Source organism: Arachis duranensis, chromosome 6, assembly GCF_000817695.3.
Source record: "Arachis duranensis cultivar V14167 chromosome 6, aradu.V14167.gnm2.J7QH, whole genome shotgun sequence".
Lineage (NCBI taxonomy): Eukaryota > Viridiplantae > Streptophyta > Magnoliopsida > Fabales > Fabaceae > Arachis > Arachis duranensis.
Genome location: NC_029777.3, coordinates 9,953,083 through 9,965,618, shown reverse-complemented (window position 1 = coordinate 9,965,618; position 12,536 = coordinate 9,953,083). Strand labels below are relative to the sequence as shown.

Here is a 12,536-nt window from a genome sequence, read left to right as displayed (position 1 = left end):
TTGTTGAGCAATTTTTTGTTTACAAAATGAAGAAAAGCCCAAAATACTGGAGAGAATTAATTAGTATTTTGTTTTTGGACATTGAGTGAGTTAACTGATTGATTCCTTTTACCAAACCCTATTTTGTCCATCCAATGTTGGCGTGAGATTTTTCCTATGTAGTTAGGCCTTGGATTCTTATTCATTAATAATCCATCACAATTCAGCCCAAGATAAGGTAAAGCTGTTCTAACTCTTAAATAAAGTGATTAATTGAACTAATTGGGTGCAGCTGAGGTTAGAGTCCGTTTCAAAAGGTTAGGGATTTAAATAGGACGATTGAAATGTTAAGGAAAATTTTGAGATTTACTCTAAATATTAGGAATAAAAACGATAATTTACATTTTATTAGTTAATAATAAGCCTATGGATTAATGTTCAAATTCATCCCTAAAAAATCACGCGATCTTCATTTTCGTCCTCGAATGATTTTTTTAATCAAATTAGTTCCTGAAAGATAAACTGTTTGTCAAATTAGTCCTTCCGTCAATTGGATGATGACGTGTCACGTTAAGTGCCACGTGACGACACGTGGCATGCCACGTGTCACTTAACATATTAAAAAGTTTTTTATTAGTCAAAATAGTCCTTCAAAATCTAGACGTAAGTCATTTTCATCCCTCAAATTTTAAAAATTGGTCAAACTAGTCCTTATATAATTTTTTTATAATATTAAATTTAAAATATTTTTTGATACTATTAATTTTAATATTATTTTTTAAAACTTAATAAAAAATCTCTTTACATAAAATAATAAAAATAATAAATTGTTATAAAGTTGTTTTGTCATTTGTATTCTAAAATTTTATATTTTTAAATTATAATTTTTTATAGTAATTTTTTTATTAAAATGAGTTTATCAAATTATATTTAATAAACTGGTTTATGGAATCACTTTTTGAATCTTAATATTCTAATATAATTTTTTAAATATTTCATTTAAAACAAAAAGAATTTTATTTTAATATGAAGCATATCTATTTATATAATGTACTAGTGCGGAGTAGCCTGTGTTATGCATAAGTATAATGTTTCCTATTTCATTTTATCTCATTGATTTATGAAATTAAAAGAAAAATTATCCAATCTATCTCAAACATATGAAACACACAAAAATTTATTATGATGTTTGCACGTATTACGCTTAAGAAGCAATTCATTTATAATAATAATAATAATAATAATAATAATAATAATAATAATAATAATAATTAACCAACCAATTTTTAATATTTTGTAAAATTTGGAATTGAAGCAAAATTTGTGAATCTTCTTGAATTTTGACTCTAAGTATCACTACCATTACCTCCTATATATAAGTAATACCGTAATGAAAAAAAAAAAGATGTAGTAGAAAAAAAATATTGGTATAACTTTGTTTAGGTTAACATACATAAATTTTGATTTTGAGCATATAACTTTATTTAGGTTAATAAATACATATATTTCAATTTTGAGTATATATATATTCCAGCAAAATGTAGTAATGTAAAAAAAATGTTTTATAATAGAAAAAAATAAGAGAGATTTTGAGAAGAATTAAAGAGAGAGATAATTTTATGAAGAAAAATAAAAAAAAATATATAAGGACTAGTTTGACTAATTTTTAAAATTTGAGGGATGAAAATGACTTACGTCTGGACTTTCAAGAACTATTTTGACTAATAAAAAGCTTTTTAATATGTCAAGTGACGCGTGGCACTGACCTGTCACGTGGCGTGCCACGTGTTACTGACCTGCCACGTGGCGTGTCACGTCATCATGCCACGTGGTACTTAATGTGACACGTCATCATCTAATTGATGGAAAGACTAATTTGACTAACAGTTTATCTTTCAGGGACGAAAATAAAGATCGCGTGATCTTTTAGGGACGAATTTAAACATTAACCCATAAGCCTATAAGTAAACATCAAATCTACAATAGATTAATCTTTAATATGTCAAATAAAAAAAATATCGTAAAAAAAAAGTGATTAATTATCTTAAAAGGATATTTAATTCTTCCTGTGTACAAGAAATAAGTATTTATTAATAGAAGTTGCGGTCATATTTACGCCTTTAACAATTTATTTGACCTCAAATAACTTGTAAATATTAATGTCATGTCCAATGACGGAGCTTGAACAAAATTATTGTGGGAGCAAAACTTTTAACATAAAATTATATAATATTATTTATATTAATTATTTTTAAGTTTATTACTAGAATGGCAAAAAATAGATAAAAAAGTTATAATTGTAAAATAAATTAAAATATTATAAACGGTGAAATATGTAAAAAAAAATTATAGTTAGAAGAATAAATATTATAAATTACAATAGAATTATAGTTAGAACCATAAATATTACAAATTACAACATTCAATGAATATTTGAATATTTTTTTAGAAAAAAATCAATTAAAAAACTAATAAAATATAAAATAATACTAAATTCAACAGATAAAAGGGTATCCAATTTATTAAAGACTTACAAATTTTCTATTAATTTATACGAATACAATTAAATTAATATTTATTTATTTATTTTTATATTTTGTCTAATGTAAAAAGATAAATTTAAAAAATCAATAAAGTCTAAAATAAAACAAACTTACATAAAAAAATAAATAAATAAATTTGTACTTCTATTTAATTAGTTTTTTTTTTCATTAAAGTGGTGGGTAATAATAAGATTGTGTTAGTATTAAATATGAATTTATTAAGTTGTTAAGTCCATTCCAGTATTTTTCTGGTAAAACATCATGAGAATTGAACACAAGTAATTGTTGCTAAAAGAACATAATACTAACTAATTAATTGAATTAATTTCACTTTTTGGCTACATATTACTCATGCTTTTATAAAATATTTGGGGGCATGGCCCTCATTGTCCAAGAGAAACTCTGCCTCTGGCCATGCCATAATATAGATTTTTTGTTTACAAAGAAGATTCCAATGTGATAATGGGATTTTTTTTGAGTCACTTTGAACTTCAGAGTTCCCTGCATATGACTTGTTCTCACTTTCACACCTAAGAATATTTTTCTTTTCCTCTATAATAATACTTGTCAGCAAGATTCAATGTAAAAGAACAAAATCTTATATCCCTTTTCACTTTACTATCCTTTTGTACTTTCCAGCAAAGGGTGTATCTATGGAACCCACCCATAAGACCCCATCTTTTTCCTCCACCTCACTAATAGAATTCCCAACCAAACCTTCAACAACTTCCAACACATCACCCTGCTCACTTAGCCTAATTACAATTCCACTACTCCCTTTCAACTTAGCCAAATATGAATATATCCTTGTAATGTCCAAAGGAACCTTAACTAATACTTTTCCAATCCAATCATATGACAGAATCCATTGTATAAGTCTCTGTCTTCTTGAGTGAATTCCAACCCAGAATCCCCCTCTTGGACTACGTTTGATGTTGTCAGGGAAACCTGGAAGATCTGCAAAGTGTTCCAATGTTCCAGCCTTCGGTGTGCTTAGCCAATACTTGAGTACTCTGCAGTTTGTAGTCTCTACTATTAAGATATAGTCACCATCTTTGCTTAATGCTACACCATTTGCAAATGCCAGATTGTTTAGGACAAGTGTTAATTCTTTGCTTTGTGGGTCATATTTCATTAGCCTACCTGTTCTGTCCTTGCTTAGTATCAAAGATATATAATTCCTGCAATTTTGTTAGCATGTCACAAACATTGATAAACTTTTGAATACTAGTAAATGTGATATGTTAGGTAGCGTTTGGTGGAGAAACAGAGAGAAACAGAGACGGAAAGATTGAGATTAAGAAACAGAGATTAAGAGACAGAATTGAAATAATTTTCAGTATTCTATTTGGTACAAAATAGAAGACAGAAATTAAAACAAGAATGAAATTCTATTTAATTTGTAAAAAGGGTAAAATTGGAATTAATTAATTGAAATAAAAGTATTTTAGGTATAAAATGTTATTAAAGTTTTAGTCTCTATCTCTAAAAATTTTAATTCGGTGTCCCTTCTTTTTAGAAGTACTAAAATACTGAAATTTTGGGGATAGAGACAAAATTTTAGTACCATCCTCTAAACCAATAAACATGATATTGAATCTCAATCTCTTAATAAATCTCTGTCTCAATACGTTAAAACAAATGCTACCTTAGTATTACCTTCTTTGGTATATTGAACTGCTGGTAGTGAAGTAGACTAGCCCAGTTGTTTGATCAATATCCAAACTGTTGGTGAAGGTGGAAGGGATGAGTGAAGAGGCAGTGCCACCATGAGGCCCAACAACAAGTAGGCCCTTGTATGCATCAGCAACATAAAGCTCACCGGTGTGGTTGCTGAAGCATAAACCAAGTGGCCTCCCACAAATGTGTTCTTTCTTCTTCTGCTCCTCAATTGATCCTCCACACTCTTCGGATTCAGATTTTTCATCATCATCTTTGCCCCTTATAGTAAATATTTAAAATTTACTATAAAAAATAAGTTATATAAAAAGTATATGTTGTTAATATTTGAGAGCTATTAGAATGAAAATATAGTCAAGTCGTATACAGTTTTCACCTAATTCTAAATGTTGTATCGTATGAGTGAGGAGAATGAAGTGACTGATAACGTAATGGCCATGCATGTCCCAAGTTTAATAAGCAAAGAATAGGCAAGAAAGTGAAAGCTAACAAATCTAATAATTTAAGGAAAGAGAAAACACTCTGCATCCCTTTCTTCGTTTGCAACCAACAGAACATCTCAATTCTCAAGTCTCAACTGCATCACCAATAGCTTAATTGCGTCTTGGTATGCGCATCATACTTGGCTTCCTCACACCACACGTCAACTTAGCCTAAAATTTTCGCTCAGGGGAAACCAGTGCGCCACGTATTCCCTTTACCTTACATGATTAGGCTAATTGATCATATTTTCATAAACAAAAATATTATTTATATATTAAAATTATTTACTAAAATTAATTATTAATATATTTATATATAAATATATTTATAATTTAATTTATTTCAACATATATTTATATTTCAGTATTTTTATACTAATGAGTTAGAAATTATTACTACTTTTATTAATTTCTCACACCGTCAAACTGATCCTAACATATTTATTTGAGATTAATTATTATTAAGAAGCAAACAAAAATAAAAAAATTCAATGATACACGAATTGGTGCCGTTAGAAAATCAAGTAAGAAAATAATCAACTAAAATTAATTAGTTAAAAATTAAATTTATTATAAAAAAATAATTTTTTATGATTCTAATTTTTTGAATTTCAAAACTAAATACAAAAAATTGACTTAAATTAGCTTATATTATAGTTGATTATTTAAACTTTTTCTATTCGAACACCAAGAATCTCTTTTATCGTAATCAAAATAAAAATGATTTAGTTTCTATAGAGCATCAATATAAAAGATTAAAAAAACTCAAAAACTATCAGCTTTATTATTTTAGTAATTATTTTTAATTATTAATTTTATTTTTTTAGTCTAATAATTTTACAATATATTTTTAGTCTATATTTTTAAATATAAATATATAACTACTAGTAAAAAAACAATAAATTTTGTTAACCCCTCTAACATTTTTTTTTATCAAAGATAGGAGATAATTGAGTATGAAGAGACTATGCCATTTGAACTATTACTCATTGACTATTCCTCTAATATTTTTTGTAAAAAAGTTATTTTTTTTATATATTACAATATTACATTTGCATACTAATAAAAGTAATTACTTGTCATAAAGATTTTATACTGTGAGCGATCATCAAAATTAAACTAAAAAAATAAAATAAAAATTGTAGAGCATAAAGAATAGTTGATGTTATGTCCATGGCATTTGTACCTGGTGGGAGAAGAAGTGAGGGCAAAGTTGAGCCAGCGGTTAAGAGTAGGGTCCCATTTGATTATTCTACCATCGGAGACGCCGGTGTAAGGGCCACCACCGCGAGGGTCGAAAGCAAAACTCTCCGGCCCCACTGCGTTTTCAATGGGAATGGCCTCGTACTCATCATCATCAACCCCGCCTTTCAAGCTCGAACCACACAAATAAGCTACCAGAACAACTGCCACCGTCATGGTCACTACCACCGCAGCCGTCATAACGTGCGGCTCTGCATGTGTCTTCATGATTGAAGAGAGAGAGAGAGAGAATGAGAGTTGATATTTGAGAAGAGTTTAGAGCTGCACTACCACTCTCTCGTTTTATAGCTTGTTGGAGGAAAATTAAAATAAAAAATTCATATATTTAATTATAAAAATAGTTTAAATTAGTAATATATTAAAAATTGAGCAACGTTATAGATTCAGTCAACACAATTTATTATTTTTTGTCTGCGGTTAATTAATAATATTTAAAAATATTGACAAAAGATAATACTAAATTGCTAAATTAAAAATATTAAATTATTAATTGAAAATCTTAGTTAATATAAATTAAAACTATTGTACTTAAATTTTTCTCTTCTAAATCTTAAATTTTTCTCCTACATTTGTGCCAATCATCTAACAAAATGCCTAAGGCATGACCCACAACTTGAGAAATACTAAGACCCAAAAAAAAAACTTAAAAGATACAAACATTTACAAAAAACTTTCACTCTATAAATTTAAGAGAAAATGACAAATGGATCCCTGGTCTATTGGTCTCAGGACATTTAAGTTCCTGCAAATTTAAAAATATATTTTAAGTTTTTAACCTCTTTAAAATTTGGACATATCGATCTCTGAATTTAATTTGTCCAATTTTAAAAACTCTCGCACGTATGCATCTGTATCAACCAAGTATTTTTCTGTTGAGTCTGAGAGACTAAGTAAACATAAGTTTGAAAAGGTCAAATACTTAAATGAACATGAGGGATCGATAAGTCCAAATTTTAAAAATATCAATGACTTAAATGTATTTTCGAATTCTGGTGTACCTAATGTTTGCGGATCAAAAGGTTAATGACATATTTATCTTTTTTCCTAAATTTAAATAATATTTAAAAAAAAACTTTTAATTGAACCATTTAATCCTTAATAAAATTTTAATTATTAAATTATTTTCTAACTTTTTATTTTATTAAACAAATTCATCTTCAATTTAATTTTTTGATAAAAAATTAGATACAGCTATTTTCATTGATGTTAATAGTGCTAACAAATTTTTATATTCTTAAATCAATTCCTCTATATAAATAAACAATATTATATAAAAAATAATTTGTCTAATCAAATTAAAAAAAAAATTTGTTCATAAATTTGTTAAAGATTAAAAACCAATTTAGGATATTACCCGTTTTCTCCTTGAAAATTCGATTCAACCTCAAAAGTCAGAGTGAGTGCAATTTAGGCACATTCTTAAAGTACCAGATATACTTTTTTTTTCCCAATAAAATTAGGTATTCAAACGTTTTTTAAAACAAGTTTTCAACCAAGTTATGGCGTATTTTTTTAAACTGGTACTTCTCCTTATTTTTTATTTTTATCATCGTTCTGTCGTTATTGTTGTCACTGTTGATGTCATCATCATCTTGCTATCTTATTATCTTTTTCTTCTTTCTCATCCTCGTTTATTATCATCATCATTGTTTTCGTCGTCTTTATTTTTTTCCTCTCCTATATATGTCCAGATAACTAGAGCACAGAAATTGATTCCCAACACATAAATTTTGGTAGAGACATATAAATTTTAGTATATAACACAAAAATTAATTAAAGACCGTATATTCAAAACATTAACATCCAACTAACAAAATAGGCACAATACAAAAAATTTTGTGCATAACACAAGTTTTGGTGCTCAACACAAAAATTTTTGAAGGACTACATATTCAATATATTGATACCCAACTAACAATACGTACAAAAAATTTTTAGCATATCATGAAAATTTTGGTGTGCAACACAGTAATTTTTGGAGGATCACATACTCAAAACATTGACTCACCCAATTAACATAATTTATTCATAGCAAAAATTTATGTGCTATGTATAAATATTTATGTGCTGAGCATGTGGTCCTCTAAAAATTTATACTATATTGATAAGTTTGTGTGATGTGCAAAAATATCTATAATATATTGATAAATTTGTGTTGTGAACAAATTGTAGTATGTACAAAAATTTGTGCCATATCAATAAATAAATTTGTATGCTCTCCATAGAAAAATTAAAATGCTTGTACATGTAATATGTTTTTGGTCGAGGTACAAAATATACTTTACATTATCTATAAAAGTTGAAAGATTGTAAACTTAGCCCGTTCCAATGACCCAACAATGTTTGGGGTCTCTCACGACCAAACATTTATTCTCAGCCGAAGTAGTTCTGTATTAAATTGAAAATTTCTACTGACTGTGGTGTATGTATGAAAAAAGAAAAATGCTTTTGAGTTTTGACAATTATGGTGTGGCTACCCTTGAAAAGGAATGAACTGTTCTTATTTGATACAACACAGCTTAAATTTCAAGCCAACGCCTTTTCAGTTATCACTCAAAGTAATTTAATTCACAATGCGTATAATAAAACAACCACATTTTCATATTACTTTCTAAAGTAATTCAAATACCATCTTTACCTATGAATGATGGACTCATAAATCATATATGCCAATAAAAGGCATTAACACTGATGCAATCCATAGCTTCCCATCTTTCTCTTCCACTTCACTTATGAACTTTAACTTCTTCCCTTCACAATCTTCCAACACTTCTAATATCTCACCTTTCTCACTTAGCTTTACAGCAGTAGCATGAGGCTTCCACCCGGCAAACGACGAATGCAACTGCTTGAAGTTGAATCCAACCTTCAACAATGTCTGTCCAATCCATGCATTAGAAGTAACCCATCTCGAGAAAGGAGTTCCCTTTGCGTGCAAAGCCACCCAAAACTCGCCTTCCGAATTTCTCCTTATGTTGTCAGGGAATCCTGGAACCACTGCGAAAGTATTGACTTCACCGGCATTAGGTCCATGAAGCCAGAGTCTTAGGATCTTGCCAGTAGTGGTTTCTGCTATGAGCACGAACGAGCCGTCTTTGCTCAAAGCAACACCGTTTGGAAAAGCAAGGCCGCGTAATAAAACAGACACTTCTTTTGTTGATTTGTTATATTTCAAGAACCTGCCAGTCTTGTCTCCATGAAGGAGCACAAACATAAATTGCCTGCAAAATAAGGTGGTGAACATTTAAAGTAAAGTTCCTCTGCAATTAGAAATACCCGGTACTAACAAGATTTTAGGTTTCATAAGCAACTTCTTGGACTAATTCTAAAATGTTATGAGATTAAACAAGAAGATAATCGTGGTGGAAACTAAAAGAGCTAACACTTTCTCCACAGCTTTAAGAGAAACACATCAATTAGAGTTGGGGAATGCTTAGTTCAGTGAACTAATGTAGAGTCAATTTTTTAAATTTCATTTGTACACTGGAATGAGAGTTGTAGCATCATAAGGACTATTAATTAAGAAAATGCAGGTATCCCTGACAAATAAATAAATAAATAAATAAAGGCTGAAGTTACCTTCTGGGAAAAGCACTGCTAGAATCAGTGAAGTAGATTACGTCTTCATCTTCGCTGATATCCATGTCATTGGTGAAGTGAAACGGCTGACCTTCAGCTTCCGTTACGACTTGGGTGGCCAAACCCCCTTCGGGTCCTACTACTTTTAGGCCTAGGTAAGCATCAGCTATATACAGATCTCCACTTTTCTTGTCAAACTTTAGTCCTAATGGCCTCCCACAAATATGCTCCAACTCCGGTGCAAATGGGCGCACACACTCCGTCCTAGAAAATCATGCAAGTAAACTCATTGAATTCATAATAAACGTTAAGAATGTCCAGCTGGCTATAAGTATGTGTTAGTGTCATGTCTTATAAGCAAAGTTAATTTTTAAAGTTGTGTAGACTGTTTAGATAAGCTTATCAGAAAAATCAGAATACCAAATAATCAGCTTTCTACTTTCAGAGACCCTTAAAGTTGTTAATACTTCATTATCATTTAATTAGAAAAATAACAAGCACAACCAGTTATGCACATGCCAGAGCATCTATGTATGGAAAGTGGCTATCATTCAAAACCGAATAATCGAGAATAAAGTACATCATGTGAACATTTTAGATTTATCCTCTGTACTGCAAGCTCTTACATTCAATGGTGAATAAACCACTTTTAATAGTTTTGCCAGATTGCAACTACTAAAGTTGAGAATGACAAGAAGAAAGCTTTATAAAGTAAAACTATGCTGCTTACAAAAGAAACCTATCCAAAATTCCTCTGTTGCTACATATTTGATAAATTTGCACATGCACCTAATGCTGTGAGTAAAATGACCTTCCTTGAAGGGAATCAGCTTAGAACTCTGGTCCTCACTCTGACTTAGCATGAAATAAATGTGGCAGCTACCCTACATCTCCATAACTTCAAAGTTCAAAGTCTCCCACAACATGCATAGGACATGTTAAACACAAAAGGGGCAAACACAATTCAATGAGAGAATGACTCATTCTAACCGTGCCCACACTTCAAAAGGGACTACTAGCACCTGAAAATCATTCAACTAAGTTTCTAAATCCTCATATCAAATCTTCTACCACTAGCATACTCAGAACACAAAAACACAAAAATCAAAACTTTTGATTCTGAAACTAATAAATCTCCAAAAAACACTAGACCCATTTGAATACTCACTAATTTCTACAAAAACCAACGCATATCAACCCTCAAATTCATATAAAGTTCACAATTTTAGAAACAAGTTTCACATTTTGGTACCTATTGGAAGAGGTGACAGCAAACTCAGTCCAACCAACTTCATCTCCTTCCCACTTTAGAATCCGGCCATCGGCGACGCCGGTGTATGGCCCTCCACCGTGACGATCGAACACGAGACTCTCAGGACCAAGGGCTCCAGTGACGTGGAGGAGGCGCGCGGCGTGTAGGACATCCATGGAAGCTTGAAGCTGCGGCGGCGCAAAGAGGGTCTGGTGGGGCTTGAAAATGGCGAAGGTGACGGCCAATAGTGCAAGTACCGTTGCCGTCACAACCACCACCGTCGACATGGTCAAAGCAAATGATTCTTTATTCTTCCAAAAATATAAAAAACCGCACTGTTTCTGATTTCCTCTTCTTTGTTATTTTTGTTATTCTGTTCTGATTTTTGTTATTATTAGTATGTATGAGCTTTTTTCTGGTTTGAAGAGTTTGTAGTTGACGATGGTGTGTACTGTGTAGTGTTGTTTTTGAGTTTCAACTTTCAAAGAGGATAGCGATCGCAACAAGCCTCCAATCACCATTCACACACGTTGCAATTTTTCTTAGTCAACATGTCAACGTATAATTAATGTGAGGTCAAATTAAATTATCTAATCATTTTTAATTATTAATTTTATATGATCATAATTATAGAATTTTTTATTTTAATAAATAAAACAAATGTAATAACTATCGAAATCAATAATCTAAAAAATATTTATTGATTTAAATTTTTTAGTCTTATCTCGTTTACACTATAAATAAAGTATAAACGAGATAAGATTTGTTCGCGCTGATAAGTAGAAGCCATTTACGGTTTAATTTTGGGTCTCCATTTGACTTTATCAACCTCTTTCTTCCTTCTTTTGACAATTTCTTACTCTATTTTAGACTGATACGATGATGGTGCGTCAGACAGGAAACAACGAAAACATCAACAGGCTGAACGAGACGTCGTATTACGTCGGGACGGCCGACTTCGAGGTTAGTTTTATTCTGTTTGTTTAATCTAAGTATGTGGCCATTGTTAGAGTAGTCCTGAAGAGGCATAACGTAGTTAAATGGTTTAAGAATAAGTTTTTAAGAGGAATTTAAAATTCTATTTACTTATGGAAGGTTGTTATCACATAATTATTAGTTTGGAATTCTGTTTAACTTGTGCTAGGTTGTTAGTACGTTCTAGTTAGGGTTTACCTACTATGGAATATGTAATTTAGAGACATGTGTAGCCTAGAAACATCGAAGTATATACTTAAGTAGAAGTAGCTGTAAGTTAGAAATAAATATTTGCGTAACCTCTAATGTGTTGTGTATCATGTTAAGCTGATCTAAATACTAAACCGAAAAAATCTGTATGTGGCTGAATTTTTTTTAAGCATGATATTTTTTTTTTTAATCTTCAAAGGTCTCACTTTCTACTACCTCGACGAGTGAGTTATACCCTTCCTCCACCCGACGTCATCGTGCTGTATCTGGTTGAGGCCGAATTCGACGAAATAGTGCTCCTCAGGGACTTCACTTTTGACAATTTCCTAGTTTCGGCACTCGTGAAGTGATAGCGTCCGGAGACGCACATGTTTTATCTCCCGTGGGGTGAGGTCACTATCACCCTGCAGGATGTGGCGTACCACCTAGGCCTACGCGCACACGATAATCCCGTTGGGGGTGCCTCCATGACTTCAGTAGGTGGTACGGCACTGAGACATGGGTGATGGTGGAGCAGCTGCTTACAGTGTAAACGAGATAACTACATGTCATGCTGACGTGTCTTATCTCGTT

The 12,536-nt window shown here is 30.9% G+C and overlaps 2 protein-coding genes across 2 annotated transcripts; both read right to left on the bottom strand.

Annotated features, from left to right (window-relative positions):
- Positions 1-2,812: 2,812 nt before the first annotated feature.
- Positions 2,813-6,185, bottom strand: LOC107492599 (protein STRICTOSIDINE SYNTHASE-LIKE 2-like). The gene is made up of 3 exons (XM_016113634.3): positions 5,871-6,185; positions 4,182-4,463; positions 2,813-3,703 (listed from the first exon to the last, which is right to left on the bottom strand). The coding sequence occupies exons 1-3, from the start codon at positions 6,152-6,154 to the stop codon at positions 3,133-3,135; spliced, it is 1,137 nt and encodes a 378-aa protein (XP_015969120.1). The 5' UTR covers positions 6,155-6,185; the 3' UTR covers positions 2,813-3,132.
- A 2,189-nt stretch (positions 6,186-8,374) lies between these two features.
- Positions 8,375-11,227, bottom strand: LOC107492672 (protein STRICTOSIDINE SYNTHASE-LIKE 10). The gene is made up of 3 exons (XM_016113720.3): positions 10,779-11,227; positions 9,527-9,790; positions 8,375-9,168 (listed from the first exon to the last, which is right to left on the bottom strand). Exons 1-3 carry the CDS (start codon positions 11,063-11,065, stop codon positions 8,601-8,603), a joined length of 1,119 nt encoding a protein of 372 aa, XP_015969206.1. The 5' UTR covers positions 11,066-11,227; the 3' UTR covers positions 8,375-8,600.
- Between the last annotated feature and the right edge of the window lie 1,309 nt (positions 11,228-12,536).